The sequence below is a fragment of the Lactuca virosa genome, chromosome 5, assembly GCF_052849685.1.
Source record: "Lactuca virosa cultivar CGN04683 chromosome 5, Lactuca_virosa_CGN04683_v6, whole genome shotgun sequence".
In the NCBI taxonomy this organism is placed as follows: Eukaryota; Viridiplantae; Streptophyta; class Magnoliopsida; order Asterales; family Asteraceae; genus Lactuca; species Lactuca virosa.
Window position 1 is genome coordinate 351,782,285 of NC_136430.1, and position 13,706 is coordinate 351,795,990.

At 37.8% G+C, this 13,706-nt stretch overlaps 1 protein-coding gene across 1 annotated transcript; it reads right to left on the minus strand.

Moving 5' to 3' along the window:
• Window positions 1-1,677: 1,677 nt before the first annotated feature.
• On the minus strand, window positions 1,678-2,877 carry LOC145113714 (serine/arginine repetitive matrix protein). Its single transcript, XM_079049771.1, has 2 exons — window positions 2,182-2,877; window positions 1,678-2,104 (listed from the first exon to the last, which is right to left on the minus strand). The coding sequence occupies exons 1-2, from the start codon at window positions 2,629-2,631 to the stop codon at window positions 1,871-1,873; spliced, it is 684 nt and encodes a 227-aa protein (XP_078905897.1). The 5' UTR covers window positions 2,632-2,877; the 3' UTR covers window positions 1,678-1,870.
• Window positions 2,878-13,706: the final 10,829 nt, after the last annotated feature.

The following is a 13,706-nucleotide window of genomic DNA, read 5'->3' on the forward strand; positions in this document are numbered from 1 at the left end:
GACCATTTTACCTTTCCAAGGCTAGTCCCTTCCATACATGGCCTAAATCCCTAAAAAACGACCAATTCCTTTTCTGGGGCTACACCATGTGTACTCCTGCTCTACGCCTTGCGTGGAGTGTTTCCACCGAAAACGATGCCAAACCAGGCTACACGCTGCTTAGCCAGGTTTTCACCTTGCGTAACTTCACAGTTTGCCAACTCCCACATTAAGCCCTTAATATCTTAAGAACAAACGTTTAACACTCATATCTAAACCTAATGGTCATCTCAAAGGATAAAGTTCCTGACTTTATGCCTTTGCATGGCTTAATAGAGCCCAAAACCAAAACCTAGGTCCATACCACCCTTTAATGACCTCAAACCCATGCATGGGTGAACGATAGAAACAAAGATTATATATGATCCTCAGAAACAACATAAAGTGACAACCTTAAGCTCTGGAGTAGCTTTTACTCACAAGAACCAAAACCATGGGACCAAAAGCTTGAAAACCAAGAATCTAACCTAGATCTAAACCATAGAACCATAAATGTGACAACTTTATACCTCTAGAAGTTTGAAAAAGAGGTGAAAGCTCTGGATCCTCAAGCTTAAGCCACCGCAATCCACAATGATAGACTTCTTATTCTTCAATATGCACCAAGAACACACAAAAGGGCTCAAACAAGCTCACAAGGGATTAGGGTTTCGAAATGACAGCTTGGGAGAGTGAAGGTTGATGGTAAGGGAGGCCTCAAGGGACTTAAGGTCTTTAAATAGGGTCTCAACCCTAAAAAAATTAGGGTTGGGGTTTTGAGTAATTACGCCATGCGTAGAGCATAAAGTCCCCGCGTCCATTTAATGACTTACGCCGTGCGTAATTCATTACTTACGCCCTATGTAAGGACCATTTTGCAAGAAAATTTATATTTAAGCTATGAATGAAAAGTACCCGAGAAACGGGTGTAATAAGGGCACTGAGTGTGATTCCTGGGAACTGAGTATGATTTATGGGCACTTGGTTTAGATCTGATAAAAAAAGGGAGTTGGTCTTGGTGGTTTTCGGCGGGAGTGGGTAAAGAGAGAATGGTGGGATATTATGTTATATATTAAGTTGATGCAACATAAAACCGTTAAAATCAATATAGATAAGGGATACTTTCAAAGTATACAAGTTATAAAAAAGTGGTGGTATGGGTTGAGAGGTTCGTAGAGCATCCACAATGATGAGTTTAATAAGGGAGTTCAATGAGGTAAAAAATCTAATTGTCATTCAATAGGTGAAACTTTACTATTAAGAGATGTCACTTTGTCATTCAATTAGTTTGAAATTTAATGGTCATTAAACTCTTCAACGGGAAAAAAGAAAGTTTACTAACTCTAAATAAATACTATAAATTAACTTTTGTAATGTTCGATTGAACTTTATAGAATTTAACGTATTGTAAAAAAAAATTGATAGCGTTGTATAAAATGTAAAAAGATGATATGACAATGTATTAAATTTTATAGATTTCAATGAATTGTGGATGTCTCTAGAAAGAATACGTAACCCAAATCAATTTGTTTATAAATAAACAAACCGAAATTACTTTTGGAAAAGTTATGAAAATATAACTAATATATAAATAAAATTCACATTTTTTTGGTATGAATTTATTCTTGTGAAATAATTATATTTGTTGTGTAACCAAAGTACTACCAAATTCGAGAGACCAATTATTCAGTTCACTCAAACATTTATAGATCTGGAAAGGGACAAAATTTACAGCCAATTTGGAAGAATTAGACAAAAAATGAATCTAAAGAGAGCTTTGGACATGTTATTTCCGTCATGATCAAGTTGTATTATTAACTCGAAACTTATTCCAATTCCAACGAACTAGCTATCATGAACACTCCTGGCGCACGTTAGAAGCCACAGCTCTAGCCCAATACTTGATATGTGCTTTCATGTCTTCTGATGAACTCTTATCAACCCATCCTCCTGGAATTGCAGGAGCACCATTTTTGTTCTTTCCACTAATCTTTATGTTTTTGCTTCTGTTTCTCTCAGTTTTCCTCACATCACGAATCTTTTCTTGACCTAATTCGGGTTTCTTTCCCATGTTTTCCATCATCGCCTGCATGCAAAACCCGATTTTAATTATACATATAGATTAATCTTGATATTCGATATATTCTTTGCAAAACTATGTACCTTAGATGTTTTTCGAGATGGGTTTGATGTATGTGAAGAGTTCATCGATGCTTGTCTTATCAATCTCCCCAAACTAAACTCACTTTCTTGATCTTCTTCATCCTCTTCTTGATCAGTTTCATCTTCAGAAGTTGTCATGGATGATGTTCTACTCAAATGCGGACTTGTGTCGGTATTTTTCATTATAAAGGATCGTGTTTCCACTGAATTTGGCAAAGATGGTGTTCTGTTTAGATTTCGAGGAGCAATGGGTGGCTGCTTTCTTGAGGAAACGCTAGAGTTCTTTCTCTCATTCTTAACAATGGATTCTTGATTGGAACATAGAGGAGGAAGAGGAGGGCAAGAACTGGAAGTAAGATCAGAATAACATCGAGAAATGGTTCTTGTTTTTGTGTGAAGTAAGTTTCCAAAGAACCAACTATCTTCTAAAAGATCTCCAGGTTCTTCCATTAGACACAGAATCTTGATAAATCTTATGAATGATGAGGATCTTGAATGGATTTGTTACGATGCTACAAAAAGCGGTGAATGAAGATGGTTATGATTGGAGGAGGGATGAAGTGGGATTGACTCATGTGGTTTTTGAGATTGCTGCAATTTAAAAGACATTAAAAAAACGATTTATTCGATACAAATGAGCAAAGAACGTAAAAACAAAATCCATACTCTTTTGGTTTACATGACAATGTGCATGAATTTAAGGAGGGTGGATTGTAATTAACTGATTGGAGGTTGGGAAGTGAATAAGAAAATGGCTATTGCCAGCGACTACCCATGTGCATGTTCTTTGTTTATGGACTACTTCTGCACCACACATCATATTGTATCCATATAAATAATCAACTATCTTATTTTTACTCATTTGTCTAACAAGTTATTCTTTTTGATAATTAAATTTGATAAATATCATGTCATTACAGTTGTTATTTTTCCAAGTTTAATGACTTAATTAGCAAAAAGATAAATTGTTCTTTTTTTTAACCGTGTAGTATGCATGGCTTATACTTGAGGAGCGATATAATATACTTGAATATATGCATGAAAGTCTGTTTAGACACAAATGTTGAAGATTGGAGCGTGCTGACTCTGAACAAAGAAAGATCAAAATACAAACAAGTACGATCATATCATGTTTTACAAAATCTTGATGCCGACAACTGCAAAGAAACAAAGAAACACAAACATATCCATGTTAACTAGAATGCAATTAGATATTGTTTTGTTTTTGACTTATCGAATTTTAACGGACATGACTTGAGGTATTTGGGGTTACTTATTAATTAGAACTAACTTATGATTTTTCATAAAAGTGTTTACTAGCTTATGTGGTATAAAACATAATAAGAAAAAAACATGCAAGTTTGGATTAGTTTATGTGTTATAGAAACTTAATATGTGGATAAGTTGTTTTTAGTGTTTGACAAATTCTACTTAATTATGCATGTAAAATATTAAAATAGATGTCGATCTCTATATATTATTGACTTATTTGTTTTTTTTTAATCATTTATAGTAATATTTTTGATAAAAACTTAAGGAAATCTCCACAAAAGTTCTAATATTTTACCTTAATTTATGAAAAAAGTTTCAAACTAAAATTTGTTTACGAAAAAGCATGAATTACCAGTACAACTGATTATTCTATTATTTTTTCCCGGTTTACCGGTTTCATTACTTACCCGGTTCCATTAAAGTTTCATTATTTTACTATAATCTACAAATAAGCCCTAAACTAAAATTAAATGATGATCTGACCATTTTCTCCATGTAACATATATATTATCGGTTTCATTGCTGACCTGGATGCATAGTCATTAAATTAGCTGATGAGATGGATATGTTGGATTATATAATGTTATACTTAACATAAAACTTGATATCTTGATGTACTGTATATTTTTCGAAGTATAAAATGCATCAAATGAAGACAACAATAATTACATAAACTGATAGTTTTTACATGTAATAATGCGGAAAATATCATATACTCTTAAGGGTACATGGAACCTAATTTGATCTATGACATAACACTATTGAAGCAACATACTATTGGACAACAAAACTTCTAAACCCTAATGAGTATCAAAATTCACAATAGAATAACTTACCTCTGGTTTGTTATTGCAAACAAACCCTTTGATCCAACTAGATCAATCCAATAGTCTCTTGAAAACTAGCTTCAATTGTGTGCAAGATTCTAATGGTTTACATCCACAACACAAGAACCCTAGAAGGATTAGGAGAAAGGGGAGAGGGGGCAGATTTTCGGATCTGGCATAAGGAATAGCATGGCCGAAAATTCCCAGCTATAAGGCCCTATTTACAGCTGATTAGAAAACACCTAGAAACCCTAATTTAAACATAAAAAAAATATTATTTCAAATAAGACAATTATCTACCAAATGGCTTATAGCCTAGCGGTATCAGGTGTTGCATTCCCTCCTTGAGGTCGAGGGTTCAAGTCTCGTTGGAGACATAGGTAGAAATAGGAGTACTTTAAGAGAAGATTAGATCTGCCGTTCAAAAATAATAATAATAATAATAATAATAATAATAATAATAATAATAATAATAATAATAATAAATAAGGCAGTTATCTAGTTCCTTATCATCTACATGAAGGCTTCCAGAAGGCTCCAAGAGGAGCCTCAAAATCGTCCAACAGAGGAAGGTTTTGGAACCTGTCATCTACTCAAATTTTGAAAAATTACAACTATAGTCCTTCAACTTTTAATTAATTCTAATTAACCCAGAATTAATTACAAATTAATTCTAATTAATTCTAAGTTGGTTATAACTATTTCTAATTAATATATTAGTCATATAATACATTAATAAATCATTTAGCTCTCTCCTATAATCAATTTAAACAATTTCTTGGTTATGAGGTCAACCCAAAAATGACTTTACTTTTATTCATCAACATCATACCAATTTAGTTAGGACCTTAGACACTTTAATCCAACAGTCTCCCACTTGGATAAGTCGCTAACTACAATTGCTCGTACAACTCCGAATAACCAGTAAAGAGTGTTTTCAAAGACACTACCAGACTCTGTTGGTCCTAAAATATGTGATTAACTATTCCTTCGTTCTTCCAGATATCGAATGAACATGAGACATGAATTAGAATCAGTATCGTGTCCAAGATTTCGTTTTCCGATGTTCTTGTTTTGTGATGGCATCATTAGACTACCAATTGAACACATCAATTTAGTCATGGTTGGGCTCAACACTATAATGTCAACATCAAAACACCGATGGGCCCAAAGATATCACTTTTCCTATTAAGGAAAAAGGAATGAATAAACTTCAACTATTGTAACATTCCAATGATGAGGTATTTTCAATTTTAACCCTATGTATGAAGATTTATTCCATTTTAGCCCTTGTGCATGAGAAAGCTTGCAAAATGGCCCACAATGGCATTTTTGTAATAATAGGCCCGAGGTCGTGTACGTTGGGCGTACTTAGCATACGCATGGCGTAAGTCCCAAACCCTAATTTTTATGGTTTGGATCCTATTTAAACATCTTTAAGTCCCCAACCTACCTTTTTTCATCAGCCTCCAACACACATTCGTCCCCAAACAAACCCTAATCCACTTTTGAGCACTCTTGAGCTTTGTGTGTGTGTGTGTGTTTTGGTTACCTAGAAGGAGTGAGGAAGAAGAGAAGATCATCTTGGAGGAGTAGGACTCTTTGGATCCAGAATCTCATCACCATTTGTCTTCACTTGGAGGTAAAAAGCTTTTAACTTGATGAAACTATGCATAGATCTACGTTAGCTATAAAGTTTGTGTCCTTTAGGTCCCATTAGTTGGTATTTTGAGTATGAGCTACTCCAATCCATTTAAGCTATCCTTTCAGATGTTTTGAGGTGTTTAGAAGCATAAAAATATGGTCTTGATCATTTCTTACCTTCCATGCATGAGTTACAAGGTCTTAATGGGTTAAGTAGTTAAGGTTTTTAGTGTTAAACACTTATTGGCCATGCAAGACCATAAAGTTGGAAACTTTATGGTCAAAGACGACATTTGGGGCTTGGATCTGACTTTGGACCTAAGGACTTGATGTATTAAGCTCTTAATGAGAGATGGGGCTGACCAGGTGCATACGTTGGGCGTACCAAATGGTACGCTGCACTTATGCGGTCAAAGTCCCGACTTTTGGGTCAAGTAGAGTACACCCCACGTACAGATGAGTACTCCCAACGTACTCGACTGGGTTGACTCGGCTGGTTTGTTGACTTTGACGTTTGACCAACTTTGACCTTAAGGGTATTTTAGGTAATTTGAGTGGTAATTGGGATTGGCCATTGTTTGGTGTTTAGGTGACCGGTTGAGTTGTTATTCGGAGTTATGTTCTGTCAGATATCTTTCCAGAATGAGAAGTGATATTTCCTCACTGTACTCGTGGGTCAAAGGCACCAATGTCGGCCCACTAGATTATTTATCCTGGTTATAGGATAGTGTTATGCTAGTATGTGATTGAGTAATAGATTTGTATGGTTATCTATATTTGTTGGCTCTGTGTTTATGTTTGTTTGTTACATATGTCAACATATTATGGTTGGGTTGAGGCGGTCTTGCTTTGTGCTGAAGGCCAAGACTCCCGGGGCAGTTTGGATAGGCTGTAGGCCCTACGAGGCGGTCCAGTCAGGCCAAAGTCCCATAGAGTGGTCCATATAGGCTGTAGGCCCTGCGAGGCGGTCCAGTCAGGCTGAAGGCTCATATTTGCATGCTTTGTGGTTATGTAGTGTCTTGGTACTTTGGGGGAACTCACTAGCTTTGGCTTATAGTTTTAGTTTATTGTTTCAGGTACTTTTGTGGATCGTGGGAAAGCGAAGGCCTTATCGTGCACATCTTCCTATTTTGATGATATGGATTTTTGGGACACTCTGATATGACTTTACTTTTGAAACAACGACTCTTTTTGTAAACAATGATGGTTAATAGTTGGTTTTATAATTTTAAAATTTTTATGATTTTTGGAGTGTTACAAGTTGGTATCAGAGCCTTGGTTTGAGAGAATTGGATGAACATTCGTGTGAATCCAGACTCAAACTAGGGAACTGCAAAAGTTTTTAAAATGGTTTCAAAATTGTTTTCAAAAGTAACCAAGGAAGGATGCGATGTGTACGATCAGTAGAAGCAAGAAAGTATATCCCAAGTTCCCACACTGTAAGTCCTTAATCTGCTTGTGTATCAATTAGATCCGTTTGATGGTGCGGAATCCCAATCAAACGGATGATGTCAGATCAAATAGAAGAGAAGGAGAAGAAGAAGATGATGAATCTTGTATGTATTGATATGATTGAAGATCCGGATACAAGATTCACACACACTAACACACACTCTCTTTTCTCTCTCTTTCTCTCTCTAGAACACCTTGAGTTTCACACACTTAAGCTCTTCTAGTGTTCATCATGATGGGTTTTGAGCATTCTAACACTTCCTAAGTGTACATGCAACCCTAATAACCTTGGATCTATGTTTGTCTAATAATCATGCAAAGTTGAATTCCAAGGTTATATTCCTATCTAGCATACATGGGGAACATTTTTAACTTGAATGAAAGATAGAATAACTTACCTTGTTGTTGATTATGATCCTTGAAACCTTGTGAGCCTAGCACCCCAAGTGTGATGCCTCAAATGCTTCACACAACACCAAATGCAAAGGAGTAAACTTTGAGAGAATCTTACACTTGCAAAATCGGCTCTAGCCCTCTTGTTTCTTAGTGTCACCGATTTTGGTGGAGAATGGGTTTCTTATATAGTGTTGACACATCTAGGGTTACACCATGTAAACCCTAATGTGTCATGACTCTTCATTTCCATGACCCATGGGTTTGTAACTCCCATGGAGCCTCCATGGAGCATTCAATGGGTTTAACCCAACTTGATTATCCATGGAGCCTTTTAGCCCACTATATAAGTTATGGATGATTTACATAATCTACCCATATATTTAATTAGTTATCTTTTGATCACTTAATTAATTCTAAATTAATTCTTGATCAAACTAATTAAATAATATTATTAATATATTAGAACTTATAATATATTAATAAACCATAAGTGTTATTTATCTCATTTTAGTTTATCCAATTGCATGGTGCCATGCAACCCAAATGGACCATGCCGGGTCGGGTCAAGTACATACCAGAAATAGTTATGGGCTTAGACACCTTATCCAACAGTCTCCCACTTGGATAAGTCTAATAACTATAACTGCAATACTTCAGGAACCGATCGGCAATCGTAGCTCTTTCAAGGTCTCTCGGAACTGAGAAGATGATGATACGCCATTTAAGATAAGTGATCATATAATCCTCTGTTCTAGATATCAGCCGGACAAATACATGGAACAATGTCTTGCTTATTGTCCAGCAGTTTGTTTCCCGATTTCCGATTTGTTTGACAAAGAACTTAATTGAACACATCAACTTAGTTCTGACCGGGCCCGGTACATACGTCAAAACAAAATCATCGAGGGGCCCAGATATCAGCTTCTAATCCAAGAAGGAACAGATAAACTTCGACTCATATGTTTGTTCTACTACTCATTGAATTATACACAAGAGCACGTTTTATAACATCGAGTTACCAATGCGTTTTCGTACAATCAATGCATAACCAACTCATAAGTAACAAATCATATATCTAGGTTTGAAGACTTATATGATATTACCGTCTCACGATCACTCGAGATAAATTCCATGAAGTGATTCCAGTGAGCGTGGGTTGAGTCCAATGCTCAGAACTTATGAGCACTCATGAGTGTTGTAGCCATGTCCAACAACTTAGACCTCTGCAACCAATCATGACAATCTTGATTCATACCTACTTCCGACATATGACCGACTGTGGAGGTTCGAATAATATGAGATACCACACATAATTATTCTGGAAGTCAAAACATGCAAAAGAAATATAGTAAACGATCGACAAGAGATAGCAACACTTTACTCATAAATAAAACACCTTTTATTCATCATCTAATGTCAATTACACTTTACAAATTTCAAGGTTATCTAACTACTAAATCTAATATCATCCTTCAGCCCTATGCTCCGAGCATGCTGGAGATGCTTAACCCGAGTCAGTCCTTTCGTGAGGGGATCTGCTGGATTCTCATCCGATGATACCCTCTTTGCCACGAGGAGTCCTTCTTCTATTCGATGTCTGATGAAATGGTATTTTCTGTCGATGTGTCTGGATCTCCCGTGATCCCTTGGTTCCTTGGCTAAGGCAACTGCACTTTCACTATCACAGAAAATTTCCATTGGCTCTTTAATAGCTGGTGCAACTCCAAGGTCTCCAATGAAGTTCTTCAGCCATATCGCCTCCTTTGCTGCCTCGCTAGCTGCTATATACTCTGATTCGCAAGTTGAAACAGCCACTGTTTCTTGCTTGGAACTCTTCCAAGAAATTGCTCCTGCATTTAAGGTAAAGACCCAGCCTGACTGAGAGCGGAAATTATCCCTATCAGTCTGAAAGCTAGCATCACTATATCCTACAACTCTCAAGTCTTCACTCCCACCGAGGGTAAGGACCCAGTCCTTAGTCCTCCGTAGGTACTTGAGGATATTCTTTACCGCAGTCCAGTGTGCCTTGCCAGGGTTCCCCTGATACCTGTTAACCATGCTCAAAGCAAAGGCTACATCAGGTCGAGTACACGTCATAGCATACATGATCGATCCTACAGCCGAAGCATAAGGTATTCGACTCATTTCTGCTATCTCAGCCTCAGTACTAGGGCTTTGTGTCTTACTCAATCTGGCATTACTCTGGATGGGTAACTCTCCTTTCTTGGAGTCCTGCATGCCGAATCTCTTCAACACCTTATCCAAGTAAGTACTCTGACTAAGTCCAATTAGTCTTTTACTCCGGTCTCTCAAGATCCTTATCCCTAGAATATAGGCAGCTTCTCCTAGGTCCTTCATAGAGAAACACTTCCCAAGCCAGGACTTAACTTCCTGCAGAGTTGGGATGTCATTTCCTATGAGTAGTATGTCATCCACATACAATACCAAAAAGCTAACTATACTCCCACTAGCCTTGACATATACACAAGATTCATCTTCACTCCTAGAGAAGCCAAATTCTTTGACTTTCTTATCAAAGCAAAGATTCCATCTGCGAGGTGCTTGCTTTAACCCATAAATGGATTTCTCAAGCTTACACACTCTATTAGGGTACTCTGTATTGACAAAACCCTCTGGCTGACTCATGTAAACATCCTCAGCCAACTTTCCATTAAGGAAAGCGGTTTTGACATCCATTTGCCATATTTCATAGTCATGAAATGCAGCTATCGCTAACAGAACCCTAATAGACTTAATCTTGGCCACTGGAGAAAAGGTCTCATCATAATCAACTCCCGGAGTTTGTGAGAAACCCTTTGCAACCAGTCGTGCCTTATAAGTGTGTACATTACCATCCATGTCGGTCTTCTTCTTGAAGATCCATTTGCACCCTACAGTCTTACGACCTGGTACATTCTCAACCAAGTTCCAAACTTGATTGTCATATATGGACTGTATCTCGTTGTCCATTGCCTCTTTCCACTTGGCTGACTCAGGGCCTGCCATGGCTTCCGCGTAACTGTTAGGTTCATCCAGACCTATCAGTGTCTCATCACTGATAAGTGTATCGCCTTCCGCAGTAATATGGAATCCATAGTAATGCTCAGGTGCATTCCTAACCCTTGTGGAACGCCTCAGAGGGACAGACTTGTCAATTGGCTCAACAGAAGTTTCCTCCTCAAGTTGAGTGCTAGGGTTTGAAGTTCCTTCACCACTTGACTCTTGAATTTCTTCAAGGTCAACTTGCCTCCCACTGTCTCCTTGGCTTATGAACTCTCTCTCTCTCTCGAAAGAAAGCCCTCCTAGCTACAAAGACCACATTCTCACTAGGTCTGTAAAAGAGGTAACCAAAGGATTTCTGTGGGTAGCCGATGAAAATACACCTCTCACTTCGAGGTTCGAGCTTATCATGAGTCTCGCGTCTCACGAAAGCCTCGCAACCCCAAATCTTAATGTGGTCTAGTTTGGGTACTTTACCAGTCCACATCTCATGAGGAGTTTTGGCAACTTTCTTTGTGGGAACTAGATTAAGGATATGGGCGGCAGTCTCTAAGGCATACCCCCAAAATGAGATTGGTAGCGAAGCTCGACTCATCATGGAACGAACCATATCCAACAAGGTTCGATTATGCCTCTCAGCTACACCATTCAACTGCGGTGTCCTGGGAGGTGTCAATTGTGAGACAATCCCACATTCCCTAAGATAGTCGAGGAACTCTGAACTAAGATACTCACCACCTCGATCGGATCGAAGCATCTTAATGTTCCTGCCCAATTGATTCTCGACTTCCTGTTTAAACTCTTTAAACCTCTCAAAAGTCTCTGACTTATGCTTGATTAAGTAGACATATCCATATCTACTGTAATCATCAGTAAAAGTCAAATAATAACGATTAGCATCCCTTGTGGCATGTTTGAAGGGCCCACACACATCCGTGTGTATATAAGATCCAACAAACCTTCACCCCTCTCACAAGAACCTGTGAAGGGTGACTTTTTCATTTTTCCAAGTAAGCATGATTCGCAACTATCATCTGACTTTAGGTCAAATGACTCCAATACTCCATCTTTTTGGAGTTGGCCTATGCGTTTCTTGCTTATATGTCCAAGACGACAATGCCATAATGATGCTTTATCCAAGTTATTATCATTAACAGAATCAATACACAATACATTATTTCCTAAGTTATCAACCACATATACAGTTTCATACACACCATCACAAGGTAATGCTTTAAAATAAAGAACATTATTAAAGAAAGCATTAATCGAACCAACTTCATTATCAAATGAAAAGGTGAAACCTTGTGTATACAATGCATGAAAGGAAATAATATTTCTTGCCATTTCTGGCGAATAACAACATTTATTCAAATCTAAACTAAACCCACTACTTAGCGATAAAGTATAAACTCCAATCTTGGTGACAGGTAAAGCTTTCCTATTCCCCATGATTAAGTTTATTCTTCCATGCTCCACATTCTCACTTCTTCTTAGTCCCTGCAAATCAGAACAGATATGAATACCACAACCGGTATCAAGGACCCAAGAGTTAGAATGGGGTGAGTTATTAGATAAGATAGTGTAAATACCTGCATGGTTGGGTTTAACTTTCCCATCCTTCACATCTTGCTGGTACTTTGGGCAGTTCCGCTTCCAATGTGACTTTTCGTGGCAATAGAAGCATTCAGCCTCTTTAGGGTTAGAAGAAGGAGTGACAAAACCTTTCTTGGTTCCACTTGAAGAAGAGCCATCAAGGGTCCTAGCCTTGGTACCCTTCGAATAGCTCTTCCTCTTCTTCCCTCTACCTTTCCCGATTGCCAAAACCGGGGCGGAGTTTGGAGTAGGAGTGTTAACAACCGACTTACCCTTAAGACCTGTTTCTGCGGTCTTGAGGAGTCCCTGAAGTTTGCTGAGTGTGACCTCTTCCTTATTCATGTGATATGTCATGCGGAATTGATCATAGCACGATGGTAAGGAGTGCAAAATGATATCTATTGCAAGCTCCTCAGGGAAGTTCACATTAAGCTTCAGCAACCGATCCACATACCTTTGCATTTTATGCATGTGGCTCGTGACGGATTCCCCGTCCTTCATCATGGTTGTTATGATAGAGCATATGATTTCATACCTCTCTTGTCGTGCACTTTGATGGTATCTTTCCATCAGATCTTGGTGCATTTCAAAAGGGTAGAAGTCCTCATAGGACTTTTGGAGTTCCGCTGTCATGGTGGCCAACATGATGCATGCTACTTTTGTAGCATCCCTTTCATGTGCCCGGAAGTCAGCAATCTCCTGGGGAGTTGCAGTGGTCTCATCAATCTCCTTAAGCTCCTTGTCAAGGAAATATTCTTTGTCCTCGTAGCGGGTAATCATCCTGATGTTTCTGATCCATTCATTGAAGTTGGATCCATCAAAAGTGACTTTCCCACACAAGTTCATAAGGGTAAAGGAGCCATTAGGATTAGAGCCAGAAGCAGCATTGTTTGAAGACATCTGAAAGAAGAGAACAAGATTAGTTTAGATATTAAGAGAGTCCTTAATAAAACACCCAAATGTAATATTAAGGCTAGAATCCAATCACAATATATTATAACTTAGAAGAGGTATGCCGTAATCCAAGCTATAACATATTTGAAAGGTAGGTGAATGACGATTCACCAATTTCCACCATGAAAAACGAAATATAAATATTAGGTTTTTAATTGGTTCTTAGAAATTCCTAGATTCTTTTGAGATTCAATGAACTTTTCAAAGGCATGTTTCAATCTCGAGTGTGCCCTCCAAGTTTTGTGACTGGGATACCGAGGATCACAAAACGAGGTGTGAAGTAACCATGCAAATCACTTGGTACACTCAATGTTTATTACTCAATCGATGTGCCGGTTAACCACACGAGCTCCACCGACCTATAATAAACTTTAAGTCACCCTT